Here is a 23,553-nt window from a genome sequence, read left to right on the forward strand (position 1 = left end):
TGCAGAAGTGGTCGCTGCAAATACAGTGAAGGAGTTTAAATATGCATGGGATAAGCATAAGGCTATCCTTCATATAAGATAGGGCCAGGGACTATTGATAGGATTCAGATTATTGGGCAGACTAGATGGGCCAAATGGTTCTTATCTGCTGACACATTCTATGTTTCTAAGTATGAAATTCTGTTGTTCAGCAGGCCTTTGTTGGTCACGGTCCAGGTATTGAGAAACGGCAGAAATTCCTTTGTCATATTGGATAATTGTGTATAATGATGTGATATCCATGGTAAGGAAGGAATAATGTTCCTTCCACTGTAAATCAATAATGGAGCTGATGAAGTCGCTGGTATCTCAGGTGTAACATGATAATTTGCCCACATATTTCTGAAGATGGAGATCTACCGTATATATTGGGACAGATTGTATGTAAGAGAATTGATAAGAAATAAGCCACGAAAAGATATGCAAAAAAAGACAGACACTTCGGCTACATTCTGATTGGCTGAATAATTCTCTCTAGAAGAATTTAACTTATACACTCCAAGGTAGGCATTAAACCGATTGGCCGGACTAAGGTCTCTAAGAAAATTCCCTTAGGCGTCGGCGCTAATACCATTGGCTGCCTACTCCCCAAAGACTTAGCTTGGACATCGCTCATTGGTTGCTTCAAGCCTGACGCTTCATGCAAGAAACTTCACACTCAGCTCCGTGTGGATTGGCTGCTTGAATTTATGATGAAAACAGCGGAAACTATGCAAGCCACGACGTATACAACCTACTCCAAGCCTCGTCCTGGGCAAAAAACTGCCTAGCCTCGCTCCGTATCTATCGCACCGCAATACATTTACGCTTTTAAAAGACTATACAAACCAATACATTTTAATTACATTTTAGTTTGAGAATTTATGCTCTAATTGTATGTATTTTTTACTATACACATTGAGATCCAGACATGCTTTTATTTAAGTAAGCTATAACATTCCACTTGTCATGCCCCTTTGCTTTTATCGCCTTTTTCCTTATTTATACGGCATTTTACTATATGCACCTAGACATTATCTCTGCAATTGAGAAAGTGGGAACTTACCCCCGAAACGTGTCTTGCATGTCTGTCATCTCATTTTTATTGTATCAATAAATGAGATTCTATTATATATGACTGGACTCTTATCTCGATCTCCAAGAGGCACCTTTCTTCCACTACCTTGCTGACCTCAGACTGAGTACTCGGCCAGATCCTGCAGGCTGCAGCCCAAGACCATCTGACCGCATACGGAGGGGTGATACACCTTTACCAAGATACACCCCAGGTCAGTACAACTGAAATTGAGGTTAGTGTCTTGAGATTATCCCACGGAATTACGCGAGGCGCTGCCCTCTCCTATCTTTTTTCTCTTCTATATTATCCCTGCGCTACTCTGAGACGGACATAGTCTGACCCAACAACCGGTTGCCATTGATGACAACCAAGCGGAGAGAAGCGACAGCGTTGCATTCCTCGATCAACAATGGATTTCAAAACGACAAGACTCACCAAGAGGGATTTATCCTTCATAAACTTAGTACAATTACTGCAAGGAACTTCTACCACAGCTCCAGCACCCAAAGGTAATCCCGCATTTCATGGCAATTAGTTCAAAAAGATGCGGGAACTTTTCTTTGAATTTAAAGCTTCATCTAGAACTGAGATACAACATCAACTTGATGCTTTTTTTTCTGAATTTATACTTATCTGAAAATATCTTACCAAGGGGTCTCAGATTAAGAGCCACTTCGTCCTTTAAAGACGATGAGGATTTGAACAAACCATGGGATATGCCTTTGCATAATTGTTCTTGTACATTGCTAAATATTTTGGTTGAAAAATTTAATAACTTGATTAATACTGTATCTGATAAGATCGATAATTTTATTTATTAACTGTCTGATCAGAAACACCTTAATGAATATTCAGGGTGGGACAAAAATACTGTCAAAAAATAAAAAAATTTGAAAAAGAGTTAGCTGCACAAAAACTCACTAAACTAAACAGAGACAGATTAGACTATAAGAATAATAATGTAAAATATTGGTTAAAAGATCACACCAATAAACAAAATAACGGTATACCAAAAAAGAAAAAATCTCATCAAATACACTCTAATACATGGCAAGCCAATAAACAACAACCAACGGTATTTGCATCAAAACCCACTCTGGTTTCTATTACCACATTTAAGCCCATTCCAGCCCCAAGGAAAGTCGTGAACACGAGTTCGCAACACCAGGTGCCAAGCACTACAATAATTGAGGCACCCCTAATCATTACCAAACCTATTTCAGAAGAACTCTTGGAATATGTCCAAAATTGCACATCCACCTTCCCATCTGGATGTTTCAAAATACCAATTTCACAAGAGAATTTTGAAGACTTATGGCATGGCAGCCTGACACCCACACAGGACCAAGCACCCAGGAGACCTTTTACACCCCCTGATCCAATCCTCTGATTGGATCGGATGATATTGAAGATGACCTACTCACCTCAAACCATACATTGCTCGTGGAATCTTTTTTAGGACTACCTACTGCTCTACACCAAGCACCGGACCCACCATCATACCCAGCAGAAATAGTACACTTAGTACACAAAATTTTTTATTTATCAAAAAGAGCCTTAAAACCTATCGAAATAAGTGTTCTAATTAAAGGACTATCGTTTTGTTCCTCTAGCCATTATAAAGATTTTGATCTATTTTTAGATCTGAATGCCTTTATTCATTAACTAACTTTAAAAAGGCATTTTAATTTACCACGTATATTATCAAATGAAAAACTCAGTGAACCAAAGAAACCAGAATATCTAACTCAAATAATACCATCACCGTTGTATACAGGTTTAACATCGAAATCAGTTTTTTACCCCACCCACCACCAAGAAAATGTCATAGAAACTTTCATGGCCGGTGTATCCCAAGATTTTTAAACTCTAACCAAGAAAAACAAGAAAATCACAGAACATTCTAACCTCAACCCTCAACAAACGAAAGCACTCAAAACATTGGCTGAAGATGATTCCATTATTATCAAATTGGCAGATAAGGGAGGCGGGATTGTTATCCTAGACAGAGATCAATACATCGCTAAATCAAACAGACTCCTATCTGACGAAGCTTTTTATGCAATTCTGGTCAAAAATCCAGCATCTAGCTATGCAAGAGAAATGACTATCCTTCTGGAAACCGGCCTTAAAAATGGAGTACTGAACAAACAAGAATTACATTTCATAAAAATTTCAGAGCCAGATGTCTCTAAATTTTATCATCTGCCAAAAATCCACAAACATCTGACTAATCCACCTGAACGCCCCATAATTTCTGGTATCAATTCTCTTACATCCAATCTGAACCAATATATAGATCTCCATCTTCAGAAATATGTGTGAAAATTACCATCTTACACCCGAGATACCAGAGACTTCATCAGCTCCATTATTGATTCACAGTGGAAGGAACATTATTCCTTCCTTACCATGGACATCACAGCATTATACTCAATTATCCAACATGACAAAGGAATTTCTGCCATTTCTCAATACCTGGACCGCGACCAACAAATGCCTGCTGAACAACGGAATTTCATACTTGAAGCAATCAAATTCATACTGGAACATAATCTCTTTCAAATTAATGGCCATATATACCGACAGCACTGCGGGACAGGGATGGTTCACACCCAGTCTCACAAACCTGTTTATGGGCGCTTTTGAGGAACAACTCATCTATCAGAACCCCCTTTTCAAACACTGCATCATATATTGAAGATATATTCATTAGATGGGACAGCAGCACATCTGAACTTAACAACTTAATTTCCACTCTGAATCAAAACCCCTGCAATGTCCATTTCACCCGTACACACTGTGCCAACAATGCTGAATTCCTCAATGTTGTAGTGTCTCACGACACTCAGCGTCACATTAAAATCAGAACTTTTTTTTTAAGGCTGTAGATGGGAACAGCTATCTGGATTTTACAAGCTGCCATTCAGACAAATGGACAAAAAATATCCCCTATGGACAGTACAAGAGGATCCGCCGCAACTGTACAGCAAGCACGGATTTCGAGAAACAGAGAAAAAATCTTGGATAATAGATTCAAAGCAAAAGGTTATCCTCAGTCTCTAATTAAGAACAGCAAGGTAAAAGCTAGTCACCTCGATCAAAAGACGTGCCTCCAACCCAGAATCATCAACCCTACTGATAACATAGCCGGAGAAAGCACATATTCATATAACTTTTTGACTACATATTATATCGATCATAAAAATGTCAAGCGTATACTCTAGTCACACTGGAACATACTACTAATGGATCCTTTTTTTGAAGACATTATACCAACATGGCCGCAGATAACATTCCGAAAAAAATGGTCACTAAAAAATATACTAGCACCAAGCAAACTAAAAAATACTAAGAATCTTTCCTTATCAAATGAAGCAATCACAGGTTCCTTCCGATGTTGCACTGTAAATGCTGTCTGAATATAAAAAAACAATGCAAAGAATTTACATCCAAAACAACAGTAGAAACATATAAAATCAAATCTATAATGACATGCAAAACGGACTATATTGTATACCTACTTGAATGTCCTTGCGGTACCCAATTTGTCGGAAGAACCACACAGATGTTGAGCACAAGACTCAACAAACACCGGTCAAATGTGAAGAATGGATATCACCAATAAAGTGTCTCCCACCATGCCGCACTAAAACATGATTGCAATTTTTCCAACTTCTCTGTATTACCCATTGAGCATGTTCCTGCCACAAGTCATCGCCGCTATACACAGCTATGCAAAAGAGAAAACTTTTGGATTTTTAAACTGAAAACTTCGATTCCGTACTGCCTAAACCAATCTAAAACCCGTTCCTTATCAAGTCTAGATCCAGGGGAAGCAATATACTGTGATTTCAATCAGAATTCCCTCCTAACAAGAACAGAAAAAAGAATTCAATAGCGATTGGGCACAAGCTGGCTACTCAAGCAAACTGATTGGCTATTGGAACTACGTAAACATACGGAAGCTCACCACAAGAAATAAGCCACAAATAGATATGCAAAAAAAGACAGACACTTCGGCTACAATCTGATTGGCTGAATAGTTCTCTCTAGAAGAATTTAACTTACGCGCCCCAAGGTAGGCATGAAACCGATTGGCCGGACTAAGGTCTAAGAAAATTCCCTTAGATGTTGGTGCTAATACCATTGGCTGCCTACTCCCCGAAGACTTAGCTGGGACATCGCTCATTGGTCGCCACAAGCCTGACGCTTCATGCAAGAAACAACGTCACACTCAGCTCCATGCGGATTGGCTGCTTGAATTTATGAACGAAACAGCGGGAACCATTCAAGCCACAATGTATACAACCTAGTCCAAGCCTCATCCAGGACAAAAAACAGCCTAGCGTTGCTTCGGGAGCGATCGCACCACAATACATTTACGCTTTTAAAAGACTATGCAAACCAATACATTTTAATTACTTTTTAGTGTGAGAATTTATGATCTTATTGTATGTATTTTTTACTTAACACATTGAGATCCAGACATGCTTTTATTTAAGTAAGCTATAACAATCCACTCGTCATGCCCCTTTGTGGGCTAACCCGGACCCTTTGCTTTTAGCGCCTTTTTCCTTATTTATACGGCATTTTACTATATGCACCTAGACATTATCTCTGCAATTGAGAAAGGAAACTTATCCCCGAAACGTGTCTTGCATGTCTCTGATCTCATTTTTATTGTACCAATAAATGAGATTCTATTATATATGACTGGACTCTTATCTCGAGGGAGCGCCACAGCAGGCCACAATTTTTTCCTGCACCTTTCTTCCTCTATTCTGATGTCAGAACGTACGATTAGTTAAAGATGAGCTGCATTACATAGGTACTACCTATCTTTTCCTACAGTCTGATGTAGTTTACTATTGAAGGAACTTTCTTCTGTGCCAAACACTGATAATTATATTTTGTTCCCTTAACCCCTTAAGAACCCAGCCATTTTACACCTTAGGACCCGGCCATTTTTGCACATCTGACCACATCTGGTCACTTTAAACATTAATAACTCTGGGATACTTTTAGTTATCATTCTGATTCCGAGATTGTTTTTTCGTGACATATTCTACTTTAACATAGTGGTAACATTTTTTGGTAATTTGCATCCTTCCTTGGTGAAAAATCCCAAAATTTGATGAAAATTTTTAAAATTTTGCATTTTTCTAACTTTGAAGCTCTCTGCTTGTAAGGAAAATGGATATTCCAAATACATTTTTTTTATTCACATATACAATATGTCTACTTTATGTTTGCATAATAAAATTGACGTGTTTTTACTTTTGGAAGACACCAGAGGGCTTCAAAGTTCAGCATCAATTTTCCAATTTTTCAAAAAATTTCCAAACTCACTATTTTTCAAAACCAGTTCAGGTTTGAGGTGGATTTGACATTCAGTGACATTCAGTCAGCGTTTTAACCCTTTAGGTGTTTCAAAGGAATAGCAGCAAAGTGAAGGAGAAAATTCACAATCTTCATTTTTTACACTCGCATGTTCTTGTAGACCCAATATTTGAATTTTTGCAAGGGGTAAAAGGAGAAAATTTATACTTGTATTTGTAGCCCAATTTCTCTCGAGTAAGCACATACCTTATATGTCTATGTAAATTGTTCGGTGGGCGCAGTAGAGGGCTCAGAAGCGAAGGAGCGACAAGGGGATTTTGGAGAGTACGTTTTTCTGAAATGGTTTTTGGGGGGCATGTTGCATTTAGGAAGCCCCTATGGTGCCAGAACAGCAAAAAAAAAACACATGCCATACCATTTTGGAAACTAGACCCCTTGGGGAACATAACAAGGAATTAAGTGAGCCTTAATACCCCACATGTGTTTCACAACTTTTGCATTTGTAAAAAAAAAAAAAAAAAATTCACTAAAATGTGTTTCCCCCCCAAATTTCACATTTATGCAAGGGTTAATAGCAGAAAATATTCTCCAAAATTTGTAACCCCATCTCTTCTGAGTATGGAGGTACCCCTAAGTTGACCTGAAGTGCACTACGGGCGAACTACAATGCTCAGAAGAGAAGGAGTCATATTTGGCTTTTTGAGAGCCAATTTTGCTAGGGGGGCATGTCGCATTTAGGAAGCCCCTATGGTACCAGAACAGTAAACCCCCCCCCACATGGCTTACCATTTTGGAAAGTAGACCCCTTGAGGAACGTAACAAGGAATTACGTGAGCCTTAATACTCCACAGGGGTTTCACGACTTTTGCATATGTAAAAATGTATTTTTTTTCACTAAAATGTGTTTTTCCCCTTAAATTTCACATTTTTGCAAGGGTTAATAGCAGAAAATACCCCCCAAAATGTGTAACCCCATCTCTTCTGAGTATGGAGGTACCCCATAAGTTGACCTGAAGTGCACTACGGGCAAACTATAATGCTAAGAAGAGAAGGAGTAATATTTGGCTTTTTGAAAGCAAATGTTGCTAGGGGGGCATGTCGCATTTAGGAAGCCCCTATGGTGCCCGAACAGCAAAAAAAAAACACATGGCATACCATTTTGGAAATTAAACCCCTTGAGGAACGTAACAAGGAATTAAGTGAGCCTTAATTTCCCACAGGGGTTTCACGACCTTTGCATATGTAACATTTTTTTATTTTTTCCCACTAAAATGTGTGTTTCCTCCCAAATTTCACATTTTTGCAAGGGTTAATAGCAGAAAATACCCCCCAAAATTTGTAACCCTATCTCTTCTGAGTATGGAGGTACCCCATAAGTTGACCTGAAGTGCACTACGGGCGAACTACAATGCTCAGAAGAGAAGGAGTCATATTTGGCTTTTTGAGAGCAAATTTTGCTAGGGTGGCATGTCGCATTTAGGAAGCCCCTATGGTGCCAGAACAGCAAAAAAAAAAAAACACATGGCATACCATTTTGGAAACTAGACCCCTTGAGGAACGTAACAAGGAATTAAGTGAGCCTTAATACCCCACAGGGGTTTCACGACTTTTGCATATGTAAAAAAAAAATGTTCACTAAAATGTGTGTTTCCCCCCAAATTTCACATTTTTGCAAGGGTTAATAGCAGTAAATACCCCCCCAAAATTTGTAACCCCATCTCTTCTGAGTATGGAGGTACCCCATAAGTGGAGCTGAAGTGTACTGCGGGCGAACTACAATGCTCAGAAGAGGAGTCACATTTGCAAACTTCGCTGAAATGGGGGGGGGACATGTCGCATTTAGGAACCCCCTATGGTGCCAGGACAGCAAAAAAAAAACCCACATGGCATACCATTTTGGAAACTAGACCCCTTGAGGAACGTAACAAGGGGTAAAGTAAGCCTTAATACCCCACAGGGGTTTCACTACTTTTGCATATGTAAAATAAATAAAAAAAAATGTGGGTTTTCCCCAAAATTTTACATTTTTACAAGGGTTAATAGCAGAAAAGACCCCCCAAAATTTGTAAATATGTTTCTTTGGAATAAGGACATACCTTAATTTTTGATGATTTTCACTCCGCGGGTGCACACCAGGTCTTGGAGTGGAAGGTCAGTCAGGGGCCTTGAGCTTATTATAGCAGCCAGGATGTGGGACCCCCCCCCCCTCAAGGAGCATTAATGGGGGGAGCACTGAGCCCTAAAATAGGGAAACGCTATGGGGGACAACAGGCCGTAACTGGGGTAGACAGGTGGGGTACAGAGGCCCGTAATATGGGGTACAGTGGGCCAGAAAACTATAAATCATAAAATAATAAAACAGGATATGTTCCCAGAATGATGACCCAGAGCATAGCCAAAACTTAAAAAAATATGCCCGCCCCAAACCCTATGCTCTGAGTCATCATTAGGGAATGTGATGTGTGTGGCCGTCCCTAACCTGTTGCCTCAAATGCGCACCCACTCAGGTGGAGAGAGAGCGCTGCGCATTTGAGGCAACATAAAAAAGTCCCCGATGATAGTGACTCAGTGACCTATGACACATTTTTGAAAAAACACCCCCAGAGGTCTTATCAGTTTTTTTTGGGCAATTTAGTGATTTATGGGGGTTATATTTTGGAATGTACATTGGTCAAATTATGGAAAATTCAAATGAAAGGGAAAATTTAATGCTCCATGGAAATGTGATACTCCCTGAAGCAGCCTATGCAGAGGCCCGGATTATCTGGGCAACACACTCTGCATTTTTTCTGGGATCGCCCCTTCTTTCCACTGTGGGGGACCTCACCTAGAAAGTGTTGGCCTGGGACGATCCTGGCGCCTATAACTCCAGACCCTTGGGAAGTCCGGCCTGATCTTTCCCGGTCAGCAACGATCAGGAACCTTAGGACTTCTTCTTGGTACTGGAGGAATGTGTTGCCAGCGTACTGGGATAATACAAAAGCGTTGTACATGGCAACCTGTACCAAGTAGACCACAACTTTTTTGTACCATACCCGTGTTTTCGCATGGCGTTATATGGCTTAAGGACTTGATCTAAGAGATCAACTCCCCCCATATACCGATTGTAGTCCAGAATACAATCGGGCTTGAGGACCGGTCCCACGGTACCTTGCACAGGGCAGGGGTGCTGCCTTTCCCATGAATAGTGGTGAGCATAAGGTCATCCCTCTTATCCTTATACTTCACCAACAACAGGTTATCATGGGTCAGGGCACGGGACTCACCCTTGGGGATAGGCGTCTTAACAAAATTTAGAGTGAGGCCTCTCTGGTTCTTTCGCACGGTCCCACAAGCAGACGTGGATCTGGCGGAAAGGGATTTGAACAGAGGGATGCTGGTATAAAAGTTATCTACGTACACGGGGAAACCCTTATCCAGCAATGGGTGCACAAGGTCCCAAACGAGTTTCCCGCTAACACCCAGAGTGGGGGAGCAATCTGGGGTACAATACGGGAATCCCGTCCCTCATATACTCCAAACCTGCAAGTGTACCCGGAGGTACTCTCGCAGAGTTTATAGAGTTTCACGCCATACCGCTTCGAGGGAATATACTGGCGGAATATGAGTCTTCCCTTAAAACTGAAGAGAGACTCATCTACCGAGAGGTCCCTGAGCGGTACGTAGGCCTCCAAAAATTTGTCACCAAAGTGATCGATGACCGGCCTCACTTTGTAAAGCCGGTCATGGGCAGGATCACCTCAGGGTGAACATGCCGCATTATCTGCATAATGCAGACATTTCCGAATCGCCTCGTACCGCTTTCGTGTCATCGCCATACTGTAAAGCGGGGTCTGGTAGAGGACGTCCCCGCTACTGTAAAGCGGGGAAGTATGTAGTGTGTGGTGCTTGGTGTAAAAAGTGTAATAACAGTAATAGAAAAATAGCTGCGGCCAAAAAAAAAAGGGGTGGCGTACGCAGCTCCCGGAACCCCTAATAAGACCCGGGGTAAGGGATCAGACCCTAATAGGACCCTTGGGGACCTATTAGGGGTCGGGGGAGGGGGGGGTACTTTTTTTTTTTAAACTTTTTTTTTACTTTTATTTCACTTTTTAACTGATTTACTCCTACCTGTCCCTGCAATCTGCTGTCCCTATTCTAAGGCTCCAGAGGGGCTCCGGAGCTCTGAGGGGGGATCCACAGCTTCTTCTCACTGCTGCACCCGCTGACTGAACAAAGAGAGCAGGTGCAACAGCGGGAAGGGACCGTTAACCCCTCTTATGCCGCTCTATTATTGGCTGGACGATCGCCAGCCAATAGCAGCGTTGCTGGGGCGGTGACAGTATTGTCACCGCTCCCCAGCAACGGCAGGTGATAGGCGGTGTACTGTACACCGCCGATCACCATTTATTTCCGGGTCACAAGTGACCCGAATGACTCGAATCGCCGAAGATCGCTTGCGTGATTCCGCAAGCGATCTCCGCCGACATGCGGGGGTCCCGGGACCCCCCTCGGCATTTGCACGGCATGCCTGCTGAAGGATATCAGCAGACATGCCTTTCCGATCTCTGCCCAGCGCGCGGCAGGGACCGGAAAACGCCAGAATGTACGGGGACGTCCTGGGTCCTTAAAGCCCAGGGTGCGGGGACGTCCCCGTACGTCCTGGGTCCTTAAGGGGTTAAAGGGGTACTCTGGTGGACACATTTTTTTTAAATCAGCTGGTGGCAGAAAGTTAAACACATTTGTAAATTACTTCTATTAAAAAATCTTTATCCTTCCAGTACTTTTTAGCAGCTGTATGCTACAGAGGAAATTCTTTGCTTTTTTAATTTCTTTTTTGTCTTCTCCACAGTGCTCTCTGCTGACGCCTGATGCCTGTATCAGGAACTGTCCAGAGCAGGAAAAAATCCTCATAGTAAACCTTTGCTACTCTGGACAGTTCCTGACACGTACAGAGGTGTCAGCAGAGAGCAAAGTGGACAAGACAAAAAAGAAATTAAAAAAGCAAAGAATTTCCTCTGTAGCATACAGCTGCTAATAAGTACTAGAAGGATAAAGATTTTTTAATAGAAGTAATTTACAAATCTGTTTAACTTTTTTAACCAGTTCATTAAAAAAAAAAAAAAAAAAAAGTTTCCCACTGGAGTACCCCTTTAAGGTTATTTATCATCTGCTTCAGAACATCACTCCTGGGAGGCTGTCAGCCTTTATAAAAATTATATAGTCTTTCATATCATTAAGTCTGTAGTGGTCAAGAACCATTAAATGGGTTTTCCTGGGAGAGGTTAAGGTGCCCATTTTTTTCTGATGATGCCTGGATCCCAACTGTTCACTGCTTCCTGATGATGTACCAACATGCCAGAAATGCCCATACAGCAGTTACTCGACAGTGATTGGCCTTAGTGGGCAATTTGCAATACATTACTAGGAAGCCGTGAGCAACAGGGACCTGGGTACTGCCAGAATGGAAGCAGTAGGGGATTGGGATGGTGAGTATTATTATTTTTTCTCTTTAAGGCACCTTCCAGGTACATACCTGTCGTTAGCAAACACTTATTATATAATGTAGATAATACTGATATATATATATATATATATATATATATATATACATATATATATATATATATATATATATATATATATATATATATTTGTAATATGCAAACAAACAGCAAACAGCAAAGGCAATTGCAGTGCTTCAGCTCACCCCAGGTGCGGCACGGACCGGTCGTGGACAACACCCAACGTAGAACAAAGAGATAATGAAAGGAGGTCCAGCGCAGAAACTCGAGGAATACTGTGGTTTATTCACATGCCTTATGGAACATCACAAAGAAACGGGGTACAGGTGATGCGTTTCGGCCTTACACAGAGGCCTTAGTCATACGACTACGACGTATTGGAAAAGGCCTCTGTGTAAGGCCGAAGCGCGTCACCTGTACCCCGTTTCTTTGTGATGTTCCATAAGGCATGTGAATAAACCACAGTATTCCTCGAGTTTCTGCGCTGGACCTCCTTTCATTATCTCTATATTTGTAATATACATTGGTTAAAAAAATTGTATATATTTGGCTCCTGGCTTGTCAATCATCCTGCTGTGTGAGCCCGGAGCAGGTTACAAAGCCTCACTGCACAGAGCCCTGCTTGTCCCCAGTGTACAGAGCCCTGCTTGCCCTCATTGTACAGAGCCCTGCTTGTCCTTAGTGCACAGAGCCCTGCTTGTCCTCAGTTTACAGAGCCCTGCTTGTCCTCAGTGAACAGAGCCCTGCTTGTCCTCAGTGTAAAGAGCCCTGCTTGTCCTCAGTGCACAGAGCCCTGCTTGTCCTCAGTAAACAGAGCCCTGTTTGTCCTTAGTACACAGAGCCCTGCTTGTCCTCAGTGTACAGAGCCCTGCTTGTCCTCAGGTCACAGAGCCCGCTTGTCCTCAGTGCACAGAGCCCCGCTTGTCCTCAGTGTACAGAGCCCCGCTTGTCCTCAGTGTACAGAGCCCCGCTTGTCCTCAGTGTACAGAGCCCTGCTTGTCCTCAGTATACAGAGCCCCGCTTGTCCTCAGTGTACAGAGCCCCGCTTGTCCTCAATGTACAGAGCCCTGCTTGTCCTCAGTGCACAGAGCCCCGCTTGTCCTCAGTGTACAGAGCCCTGCTTGTCCTAAGTGTACAGAGCCCTGCTTGTCCTCAGTGTACAGAGCCCTGCTTGTCCTCAGTGTACAGAGCCCTGCTTGTCCTCAGTGTACAGAGCCCTGCTTGTCCTCAGTGTACAGAGCCCTGCTTGTCCTCAGTGTACAGAGCCCTGCTTGTCCTCAGTGTACAGAGCCCTGCTTGTCCTCAGTGTACAGAGCCCTGCTTGTCCTCAGTGTACAGAGCCCTGCTTGTCCTCGGTGTACAGAGCCCTGCTTGTCCTCAGTGTACAGAGCCCTGCTTGTCCTCAGTGTACAGAGCCCTGCTTGTTGTCCGTGTACAGAGCCCTGCTTGTCCACAGTGTACAGAGCTCTGCTTGTCCTCAGTGTACAGAGCCCCGCTTGTCCTCCATGCACAGAGCCCCTCTTGTCCTCCGCACAGAGCCCTGCTTGTCCTCCGTGCACAGAGCCCTGCTTGTCCACCCACACTTCCTGTATTTCGACTCCTCACAGAGACACACAGGCAATAGCTGCAGGAAGAAAACCAATGCATATTACAAATGTACATATAATGTTATTATGTACAATATATAGAAAGTTTTTGCTAATGACAGGTAAACTTTAAGTTCCCAGCTTTATATCCGTACAAGCTAGAATTAAAATAGTTGCTCCTATTTCTTTTTTTTTTTTTCTTTTTTTTTAAGGCATCTGGTTCCTCATGTTAAAAAGAGCAGACAGACTCCAGTGGAAACCATCCAACCATTAAAGGCATCTGACTGGGAAGCTGAGGAGAAGAGGAACGAAAGGTCGGAGAACATCACAGCACCACTGTCATTTATTCGGAGTGAACAAGAAGCCAATTCCCTTCCTTTACAGTCTATTCCAGAAATGGAATATGAAAGTAATTCTGTGGATGCAATGCTTGATGTTGAAAGGTCTATGAGAACTTCATCAAATATCTTACCTGATAGCAACTTTGCCCATAACTATGAAGAATTTGAATACGGTGGGGAAATAATAGGCATTTCTACTCCCTATGAAGAGGAAACGTTTCCCAACAGGACTCTTTATGAGTCTTGTTCAGCAGGGTCCTCAGAATCCAGCCTTGATATTTGCTTTTTAAGACCGATCAATTTCACACTTGAGTCTAACAGAACAGACCATTCCCGACAACCCATGGCCAGAAGTTGCATGTCACCAGTGAGTAATAGTAGCTACAGACATGACGGCATCCACGCAAAAAACAAACCACTCAGCCGGTCTCTTAAGGAGTTCCCCCGAAGTCAAGAAACCGTGACTACCAGGTTATACAGCACCAGAAGCACCCATGCCAATAGGATGCAGTTCAAGCAGGATCGAGGCACCCAATCCCATGGCCTATCCGCTTCAGTCCGCAGCACCCACAGGCCCTTCTACATTGCTCAGAGACCCCAGGTGGAAAGTAGATCTTTACTAGAGGTAAGCAACTAAACATTTTGAGAACAGTGTATGTCTTAAAATTATTTATTTATAACCCGGGGGGGCATTGATACTGAACTGATATTAATCTGCACAACGCATTTATAAATGGAGCAGCATGCTCCTGGCTGACATATATAGGTTAGGAATGTTTTGTAATTTTTAATACACATGATGTGAAAAGATGAGCAGTTGTATGGTACTGCCTATATGCAGCTTTTTATTAATAAAGGCGGCGTATGTGGTTAAAAATTTGGTGCATTTTTGGCACATATTCTGGCACATTTGTGGTGCATCTGTGCCAAAAGCTGTCAGCTCACCATGTTACACCTGGTATTCAATGCACAAAAATTATGCAACAGAAAATAATGATGGCCACCATTTTAACCCCTTAATGACCAAGACAATTTTTGTTTGTTTTTACCTCAACGCCTTCTAAGAAACTTATTTTTACACATACAGATCCATAGGAGGGCTTGGAATCGGAATAGATATCGTAATAGATTGGACTTTTTAATGGCTTTTTATGAAAGATTTGTCTGATATGCAATGTGGCCAAAAATTTGCAACTCTGGCCCTTTTTTTTTTTTTTTTTTTTTTTTTTATAATTTGGACATATCCGCTTGCATGGGACAATACCAAATATGTTTTTTTTTAATAATAATAATAATAATAATAATATATATATATATATATAAAAATAATAATGTTTTTATAAGCTACAATTAGATGTGGTTGGTCAGTTAGATCTGTGCTCTACTGGTACGGACTCCCTAAGGGTGCGTTCACACTGCGGAATCTCCGCTTGCTGAATTCCGCGAGCGGAGATTCCATCAGGCGGCCGCCGCCAAAGGTACTTTGGCGCTAGGGCCGTGGGGCACTGAGCCATCACCATTGATGGCTATGCAGTGCTCGCGGAATCCGCGCAAAGAATAAACATGTTCTTTCTTTGTGCGGAACAATTTCAGCGGCGGAATTGTTCGCCGCGGAAATGCGGCAGTGTGAACGGGTCTCGCGGAGACCCATTCACACTAATGTTAAGTTCACAGTGCAGAATTCCGCTCGTGGAATTACGCGGGAATTCCGTAGTGTGAACGCACTCTAAGGCAGCCAGTATTAGCAGAGCCAATTTGGCAGGCATATAACACCTAGGTATCTGGCTACCATAGTAACCAATTGGCACCTTGCAATCATGTGGAGGGTGGGAGGCGTTCTGATTAAGCACCTGCCGGTTAAATGACCAACATCAGCATAATTGCTGATTTTAGCCATTGACCGTGAGTGCCATTTATGAAGCAAGCTCAGTCTCTAAGCTTGCTTCATTGTAGGTCAAGGCACAGTTGCTGTTCATTTATGACAGACTGCATTAAGGGGTTAAAAATACATAAGAGAGTGTGTCATGCTTTCAGCACAAAATAACAGGTGTGAAAAAGTGGTGTAGATTTTGGTACAGGACATACATATTAGCACACTGAGCATTTTGAAGCAAAGCCAACCAAAAAAAAATCAGACACGATTTTACATGATTGTGATATGGGTTTTAGGTACTTGTCCTGTAAAGTGGTTGTCTAGGGTTAAGACATGAGGATCTATATATTTTTATTTTATTTTTTGCTGCTCATTGCTGCTTTTATCTGTAGATTGTTTATGGTATTTTAGCTCAGTCCTATACATTTTAATGAAGAGGATCTGTAATACTAGACAAAGCCCACAGACCAGAGTGATTCTGTTTCTGTATTTTTACTATGGTGCCCGAAGTGGGAATAATTGCGCTCTATATGATGTTGGTACAAATGATGTCCATGAAACAGTAGCCAACCATTTTAATTCTGGGTTCTGTTACTAGAAGTTAAGGTACAGACCAGAAAGGTTAGTTTGTTGTCTACTTCTTTTTTTAAGGATATCCACATGGAAAGAAATGCAAGGTTCTACCATAAGGACGAAACGGAACAAACGTCTTTCAGTGATCATCATCCCAGATCAGATCAGAAGGGAGGCTTTCGGAGCTCATTTCGCAAACTGTTTAAAAAGAAGTGAGTACTATGCATCTCCATTGTGAAATATGAAGAATATCCAGAATTGATGTAGTTTACTAAATATCAGCTGAATAACACAGAAAAAAATAAAAGGATTATCAGGATCTCTTTAGGACAAGGAGAGGATACTTGGATATAGGGCTTAGGCAATGAGCTGAACTTTTGACCCAGGGAAAGACAAGAATAGGCCTTCAACTTTCTATACAAATTGTTAAGGACCTAGAATCACTTATTTTGCCATAACTTGTATTGGATTTATGTAACCTAGCCATATGTTGCAGTTTAGTTTTTAATAGAATAATGATGGGATCTGATAAATTCTATCAAACTATCTCTGCTATGTTCTGAGATTTTAGGTCCTCTGGACTAGAAAACAAAGAGAAGATGAGCGAGAAGTCGTCCATAGACCAGTCTCCCACCAGACAGGAGGTATTCAGAGCTCACTCTGCTTTGATCAATGAGCTTGATCGGGGTACAGCCGTATAGTAGGAACCTGCAGAGGTGGATGGCTAACCACATTTTGGGAGCCACAGCAATCGCTAGCTGCCATTTGGGAGCCTCAATCGTGGAAGCATAGAAGCACATCTTCCAAACTTAGCTACACCTGTTTTTTCCTTGCAATGCCTTTAAAACTGCCTCCAATACTGTGTTTTGTGGGTGCCTAGAGCTATTGCCTGAAACAACGCCCCTTAACTATCCCATATCATGGTACTCACAGCAGACTTTTTCCACACAGGTAACACATACACAATGGTAACACTTTAGTCCCCATACAGTGGTATAGGCAAAATAGTAGTACCAGCACAAGTACCCTGATATAACCAAACGATTATATCATACAAATGCGCCCAAAACACTTACACACCTGCACTGTCTTTATTCTTCTACAGTAGAAGTTCAGCACTAGAGAAAATGATCAAGTATTTTTTAGTCTCTTATTTGGCCACAAAAAAAAAACAAGAGTCTCCCAAGACACGTTGCCTGGCTATAGAGATTCAATGGAACTATGAACTGCAACCAGCATTAAAATGTCACTACTTGTATAACTGGTACCATACCTGCTGATGTAGCTGGTACCAGAGGAGCATAAGTGTTGGATGACCTAAATTATTGACTCTTTCTGCTGGTTGATCGAATAGTGGAGAGCTTACAGCTTTTAATATGCATGCTTATTATTATTACAGCTATTATCCCTGGTCTCAAAGGGAACTTGCTTGTTTAACTCTTTTTGATATACTGAATGTAATAATATTCATAACCATTATTTACTTAGTAGGGAAATATGGAATACTTCTTTCTTAACAGGACCTAGTTCCCATAACTGGATTGTGAGATTTCCAGTTATTGCATTCTGCACATCTAGAAGATTGCCCTAAAATAAAAAATAAAAAAGAAGCAAAATATTGCAAAAAAAGTTCCTAAGTTCCTAAGATATGAAATATACCCAGAGCTTGGCTTTTACCTTAGAACCTATATGCAGGAAAAAATAGATTAAAAGTGTCATACTTAACCACACAGGCATCTTTACATGTATTACACTAGGGTCTACATACCAAAGCAGCTGCCCTGGAGCCCAGGAGAGAGGGGGTCCAGCCCTTTTTTTTACCTGTCCACCATTACTGGATATTGAAAACCAATACAGGACTCCCCTCTACAGAGGGTCTGCTTTGTTAGCGATTAGGGGTAGGGTATTGATCCAAGGGTCATTGAAGGAGGGTGTGGGGAAAAAATACCAGGCCTTTTTGTCGAGGGTGACATAATAGCAACAGATAGGTGGTCCCATTATCATCCTTGCTAAGAGGCCCTTTGTAACTGCTACTGGTGTTACATAGCTATGGCTAAAGAACTCTGCCTACTGTAGACAGATGGTATATTTAAAGAAGTATCATGGAAGAAAATGTATCCCCTATCCAAACGATAGGGAATATGTTTTAGATTGTGAGGGGACCCCCCGCTCTCCCCGGGAACAGAGTGTGTCGACCCTAGCAGAAAACGGCCACCGATGCGCCCCCTCTATGTATCTCTATAGGAAAGCCTGAGATAGCCAAACGACTCTCCCATAGAGGTACATGAAGGCGGTGTTACGGCTGCCGCTTCGTGCAGAGGTTAACATACCCCCTTTCCAAGGAGAGTTGGGGCCCTGTGCAGGAGATCGCAGAGGGTTCCAGCAGCCGGATAGGGGATACATTTTCTTCCATGATATATCTCCTTTAAGACAGAGGGGTAGACAGAGGGGTATCTATTTACCAGAGACATCAGACTTTAATATTTTATTGTAATAAAGTAATTATAGAGTATGTTGTTTAATATGGACAAAGGTAAATCTCATGTAATTATGTTAAAAAAAATGTAGATAGTAAAATAAAGTTTAAAATATATAACTAAAATAATCATTATAGATGTGCATTAAAATTCCATCAGCCTAGAATTCACAATCTTTACTGCACAGTGGCCCAGAATTGTTATGCTCCTCGAAATAATTTTCTGGACTTTGCATTATTGTGATGTTATATTTAATAACACTGCATTCTGATACCTATAAGCCTATACGATCCATTCAGAGGTCTAATCCTACAGTATATATACATGTATACAGGTATACACAAACTCATTGTCAAGATGGAGACATTTGATTTTGAGGTGTAGCAGTAATAAGAGATGTAAGTGTTTAGGGTGGAAAGTGAATACGGAGCTGTTATGCTATGATAGATCTTCTACCCGTTAGCTGTAGTAGTCAGAGCCACAGTCTTAGTCAAAGTGTATTAAAGGGGTACTACCATGGAAAACTTTTTGTTTTAATCAACTGGTGCCAGAAAATTAAACAGATTTGTAAATTACTTCTGTAAAAAAATCTTAATCCTTCCAGTAGTTTTAGGGGCTGTATACTACAGAGGAAATGCTTTACTTTTTAGATTTCTCTCATGTCACGACCACAGTGCTCTCTGCTGACCTCTGCTGTCCATTTTAGGAACTGTCCAGAGCAGGAGAAAATCCCCACAGCAAACATATGCTGCGCTGGACAGTTCCTAAAATGGCGCTGGACAGTTCCTAAAATGGACAGCAGAGGTCAGCAGAGAGCATTGTGGTCGTAACATAAGAGAAATCCAAAAAGATAAACATTTCCTCTATAGTATACAGACCCTAAAAAGTACTAGAAGGATTAAGATTTTTTTTTTTTATAGAAGTATTTAACAAATCAGTTTAACTTTCTGGCACCAGTTGATTAAAAAAAAAAAAAGAGTTTTCAACGGTAGTACCCCTTTAAGTATTATTGACCAGAATAGCAGAGGTAGTTGACCCATCTTGACTGCTTGTTCAAGTATGTGCATTTAGAAAGCTGTTGTAAGTTTGCAGAAGAATAATAGGAGTGCATTGTGGGATTATATTAATAGGGTATTCCAGGGAAAAACTTTGTTTTATATATCACCTGGCTCCAGAAAGTTAAACAGATTTGTAAATTACTTCTATTAAAAAAAATCTTAATCCTTCCAGTAGTTATCGGCTACTGAAGCTGAGTTGTTCTTTTCTTTCTGACAACAGTGCTCTCTGCTGACACCTCTGCTTGTCTCAGGAACTGTCCAAAGCATTTGAGGTTTGCTATGGGGATTTGCTCTTGAACTGGACAGTTCCTGAGACAAGCAGAGGTGTCAGCAGAGAGTACTGATGTCAGACAGAAAAGAACAACTAAACTTCAGCATCTGATAACTACTGGGAGAATTAAGAATTTTCAATAGAAGTAATTTATAAATCTATTTAACTTTCTGGAGCCAGTTGATATACAGTCATGGCCATAAATGTTGGCACCCCTAAAGGTTTTCAAGAAAATGAAGTATTTCTCACAGGAAAGGATTGCAACAACACATGTTTTGCTTTACACACATTTATTCCCTTTGTTTGTATTGGAACTAAACCAAAAAAGGGAGGAAAAAAAGCAAATTGGACATAATGTCACATCAAACTCCAAAAATGGGCTGGACAAAATGATTGGCACCCTTTCAAAATTGTGAAAAATAAGAATGTTTAACCCCTTAAGGACCAAGGACGTACCGGTACGTCCTTGGTCCTGCTCTTCTGATATAACGCGGGGTTACACAGTAACCCCGCGTCATATGACGGCGGGCCCGACGTCATAGTGAAGCCGGGACCCGCCTCTAATAGCGCGCAGCGCCGATCGCGGCGCCGTGCGCTATTAATCCTTTAGCCGCGCGCTCAAAGCTGAGCCGCGCGGCTAAAAGTGAAAGTGAAAGTTCCCGGCTAGCTCAGTCGGGCTGTTCGGGATAGCCGCGGCTAATCGCGGCATCCCGAACAGCTGACAGGACAGCGGGAGGGCCCCTTCCTGCCTCCTCGCTGTCCGATCGCCGAATGACTGCTCAGTGCCTGAGATCCAGGCATGAGCAGTCATGCGGCAGAATCGTTGATCACTGGTTTCTAATGAGAAACCAGAGATCAGCATAGAAGATCAGTGTGTGCAGTGTTATAGGTCCCTATGGGTCCCTTTATGTTATTGGTAAAATGTTGTCGATACTTGCACCATTTCTTTGCATTTTCCTAACTTTGAAGCTCTCTGCTTGTAAGGAAAATAGACATTCTAAATAAATTATATTTTGATTGACAACTACAATGGGGGAGATTTATCAAAGGATTTAGACTGGTATCTCCTGTCTAAATTTGTCGCACAGAAATTTGTCTCGCAGTCTAAATATGTGCGACTTTTCAGCGACTTTTGCTCTAGAGGATTTTTAGAACATGATGCATGCAAGTCTATTTTAGATGGAAATGCATTGGAAAATGCATTGGTGCTGAATTTATCAAGTGCGACTTTTGTGCGACAAGTCGCATCTGCCCAAAATACGCTGAAATGTCAGACCATGTTGGAGCAGGTCTAAATGCAGTTTAAGCTGTAGACCCTGAAGTCTGAGCACAGAATTTATCAAGGGCTGTGAGACCTTTGATAAATTAGGAGCACAATAGACAGGAGACTACCACATACGCTGGTCTATAAGCATACCCAGAATAGACTAGATTAGTAAATGTCCCCCAATATGTCTACTTTATGTTGGCATCATAAAGTTGACATGTTTTTACTTTTGGACGACATCAGAAGGCTTCAAAGTTCAGCAGCAATTTTCCAATTTTTCACCAAATTTTCAAAATTGGAATTTTTCATGGACCAGTTCAGGTTTGAAGTGGATTTGAAGGGCCTTCATATTAGAAATACCCCACAAATGACCCCATTATAAAAACTGCACCCCTCAAAGTATTCAAAATGACATTCAGTAAGTGTGTTAACCCTTTAGGTGTTTCATAAAAATAGCAGCAAAGCGAAGGAGAAAATTCAAAATCTTCATTTTTTACACTCGCATGTTCTTGTAGACCCAGTTTTTGAATTTTTACAAGGGGTAAAAGGAAAAAAATCCTCTCAAAATTTGTAAGGAAATACCTCATATGTATATGTCAAGTGTTCGGCGGGCGCTGTAGAGGGCTCAGAAGGGAGGGAGTGACAATGGGATTTTGGAGACTGAGTTTTTCTGAAATGGTTTTTGGGGGGCATGTCACATTTAGGAAGTCCCTATGGTGCCAGAACAGAAAAAAAAAAACACATGGCATATTATTTTGGAAACTAGAAAAATTACTCAGTCCTCAGCTATACCACTCAAAAGAAAGTGTATGGTGGATGGATGGCTCAGATGGAAAGAAAGGTACTTCCAGACCAATAAGTTATATAATATATTTAATAAGATAATAAAATCCTAAAAAGTCACAGCCGTAGGGCCCTACGGCTGTGAATATTGGTACAATTAATACAAATATAATTCTATCACAAATAAGCCCTGGAAAGAAAATATATTCACATTTAGTGAACCATATAAATATATGATGCTCCGTGCAGAAAAATATAGGAGTGAATGAACAACAATAAAAAATGTTGATTAATGTATCCCTGTAAAGAAAAAATGTAGCGACAGTGGGATACGGTGGGATACAGCAACAATATGTATCAAAAATAAAGCAACAATAATAACCCTATAAAGAAAGGTGTACTACTGGTAAACTGACAATGTATTGACAGTAAGGTGCTTGAGATGGAATATCTGAAAATTGTCCTGTAAATTAAAAAGTCCTGTAAAGTAAAAAAAGAAAAAAAGAAGAAGAATCTTGTGTTTCAAAGTCAATCCTGCAAAGATGGTTCAATACTGATCGTTTGGAAAAGTTCTATACCGGAAAATTAAATCACATACCCCGCATGGAAATTAGGGGTCCGGCTGATGTGACCTGCTGTACCAAGGATAAACGACACGGGCACCAAAGTGCCACTCACCCACCCCGCGCTGGTCCCGATGTCTGGGATGTCCTGCTCTAGCTAAAAACGAGTGTTGGATCAGTGTTGGATCCAATAGTCCGGTATATGCAACTGATCAGCAGATATAGTCTCAATGATCCGGTAGATCTAATAACCCGGTATAACCGATAGATCCGATAGTCCGATATCACAAGCAGTACAATGTGGAAACAGGGATGATCCCGCAATAGGCCAACAAAGATTCTCTCTCCGGGCTTGAAGAGGATATTTAAAATGCACTGGACCGGTATTTGGTCCAAGCAAAATTAATACATTTTTTTATTTTTTATTAATTTTTGATAAATGTTTTATTAATTTTGCTTGGACCAAATACCGGTCCAGTGCATTTTAAATATCCTCTTCAAGCCCGGAGAGAGAATCTTTGTTGGCCTATTGCGGGATCATCCCTGTTTCCACATTGTACTGCTTGTGATATCGGACTATCGGATCTATCGGTTATACCGGATTATTAGATCTACTGGATCATTGGGACTATATCTGCTGATCAGTTGCATATACCGGACTATTGGATCCAACACTGATCGTACTAGTAGCTGCCGCACTACTGGCTATACTAGCAGCTGCCGGACCAGCGATACCTGGCTCTGTAGAGAACAACTAAGTCAGCAGCTGCCGGATTAGCGATATTAATTTCTGCAGAAAACAATCAAGCTACAGTGAT

The 23,553-nt window shown here is 41.3% G+C and overlaps 1 protein-coding gene across 6 annotated transcripts in view; it reads left to right on the forward strand.

Moving 5' to 3' along the window:
- The window catches only part of ARHGEF33 (Rho guanine nucleotide exchange factor 33), a 114,006-nt gene extending 94,667 nt beyond the window's left edge, over nucleotides 1–19,339 (forward strand). For 5 of the 6 annotated variants that reach the window (XM_056567464.1, XM_056567462.1, XM_056567463.1 and 2 more), the window contains 3 exons: nucleotides 13,742–14,495; nucleotides 16,395–16,528; nucleotides 16,888–19,339. In XM_056567464.1, coding sequence (XP_056423439.1) covers nucleotides 13,742–14,495; nucleotides 16,395–16,528; nucleotides 16,888–17,017 — 1,018 coding nt within the window. In that variant the 3' untranslated portion in view covers nucleotides 17,018–19,339. Of the gene's footprint in view, nucleotides 1–13,741; nucleotides 14,496–16,394; nucleotides 16,529–16,880 lie in introns of all 6 variants that reach the window. The other variant, XM_056567468.1, reaches the window with a different exon arrangement.
- The last annotated feature ends 4,214 nt before the right edge of the window (nucleotides 19,340–23,553 follow it).

This window comes from Hyla sarda, chromosome 3 (assembly GCF_029499605.1).
Source record: "Hyla sarda isolate aHylSar1 chromosome 3, aHylSar1.hap1, whole genome shotgun sequence".
Taxonomy (NCBI): domain Eukaryota; kingdom Metazoa; phylum Chordata; class Amphibia; order Anura; family Hylidae; genus Hyla; species Hyla sarda.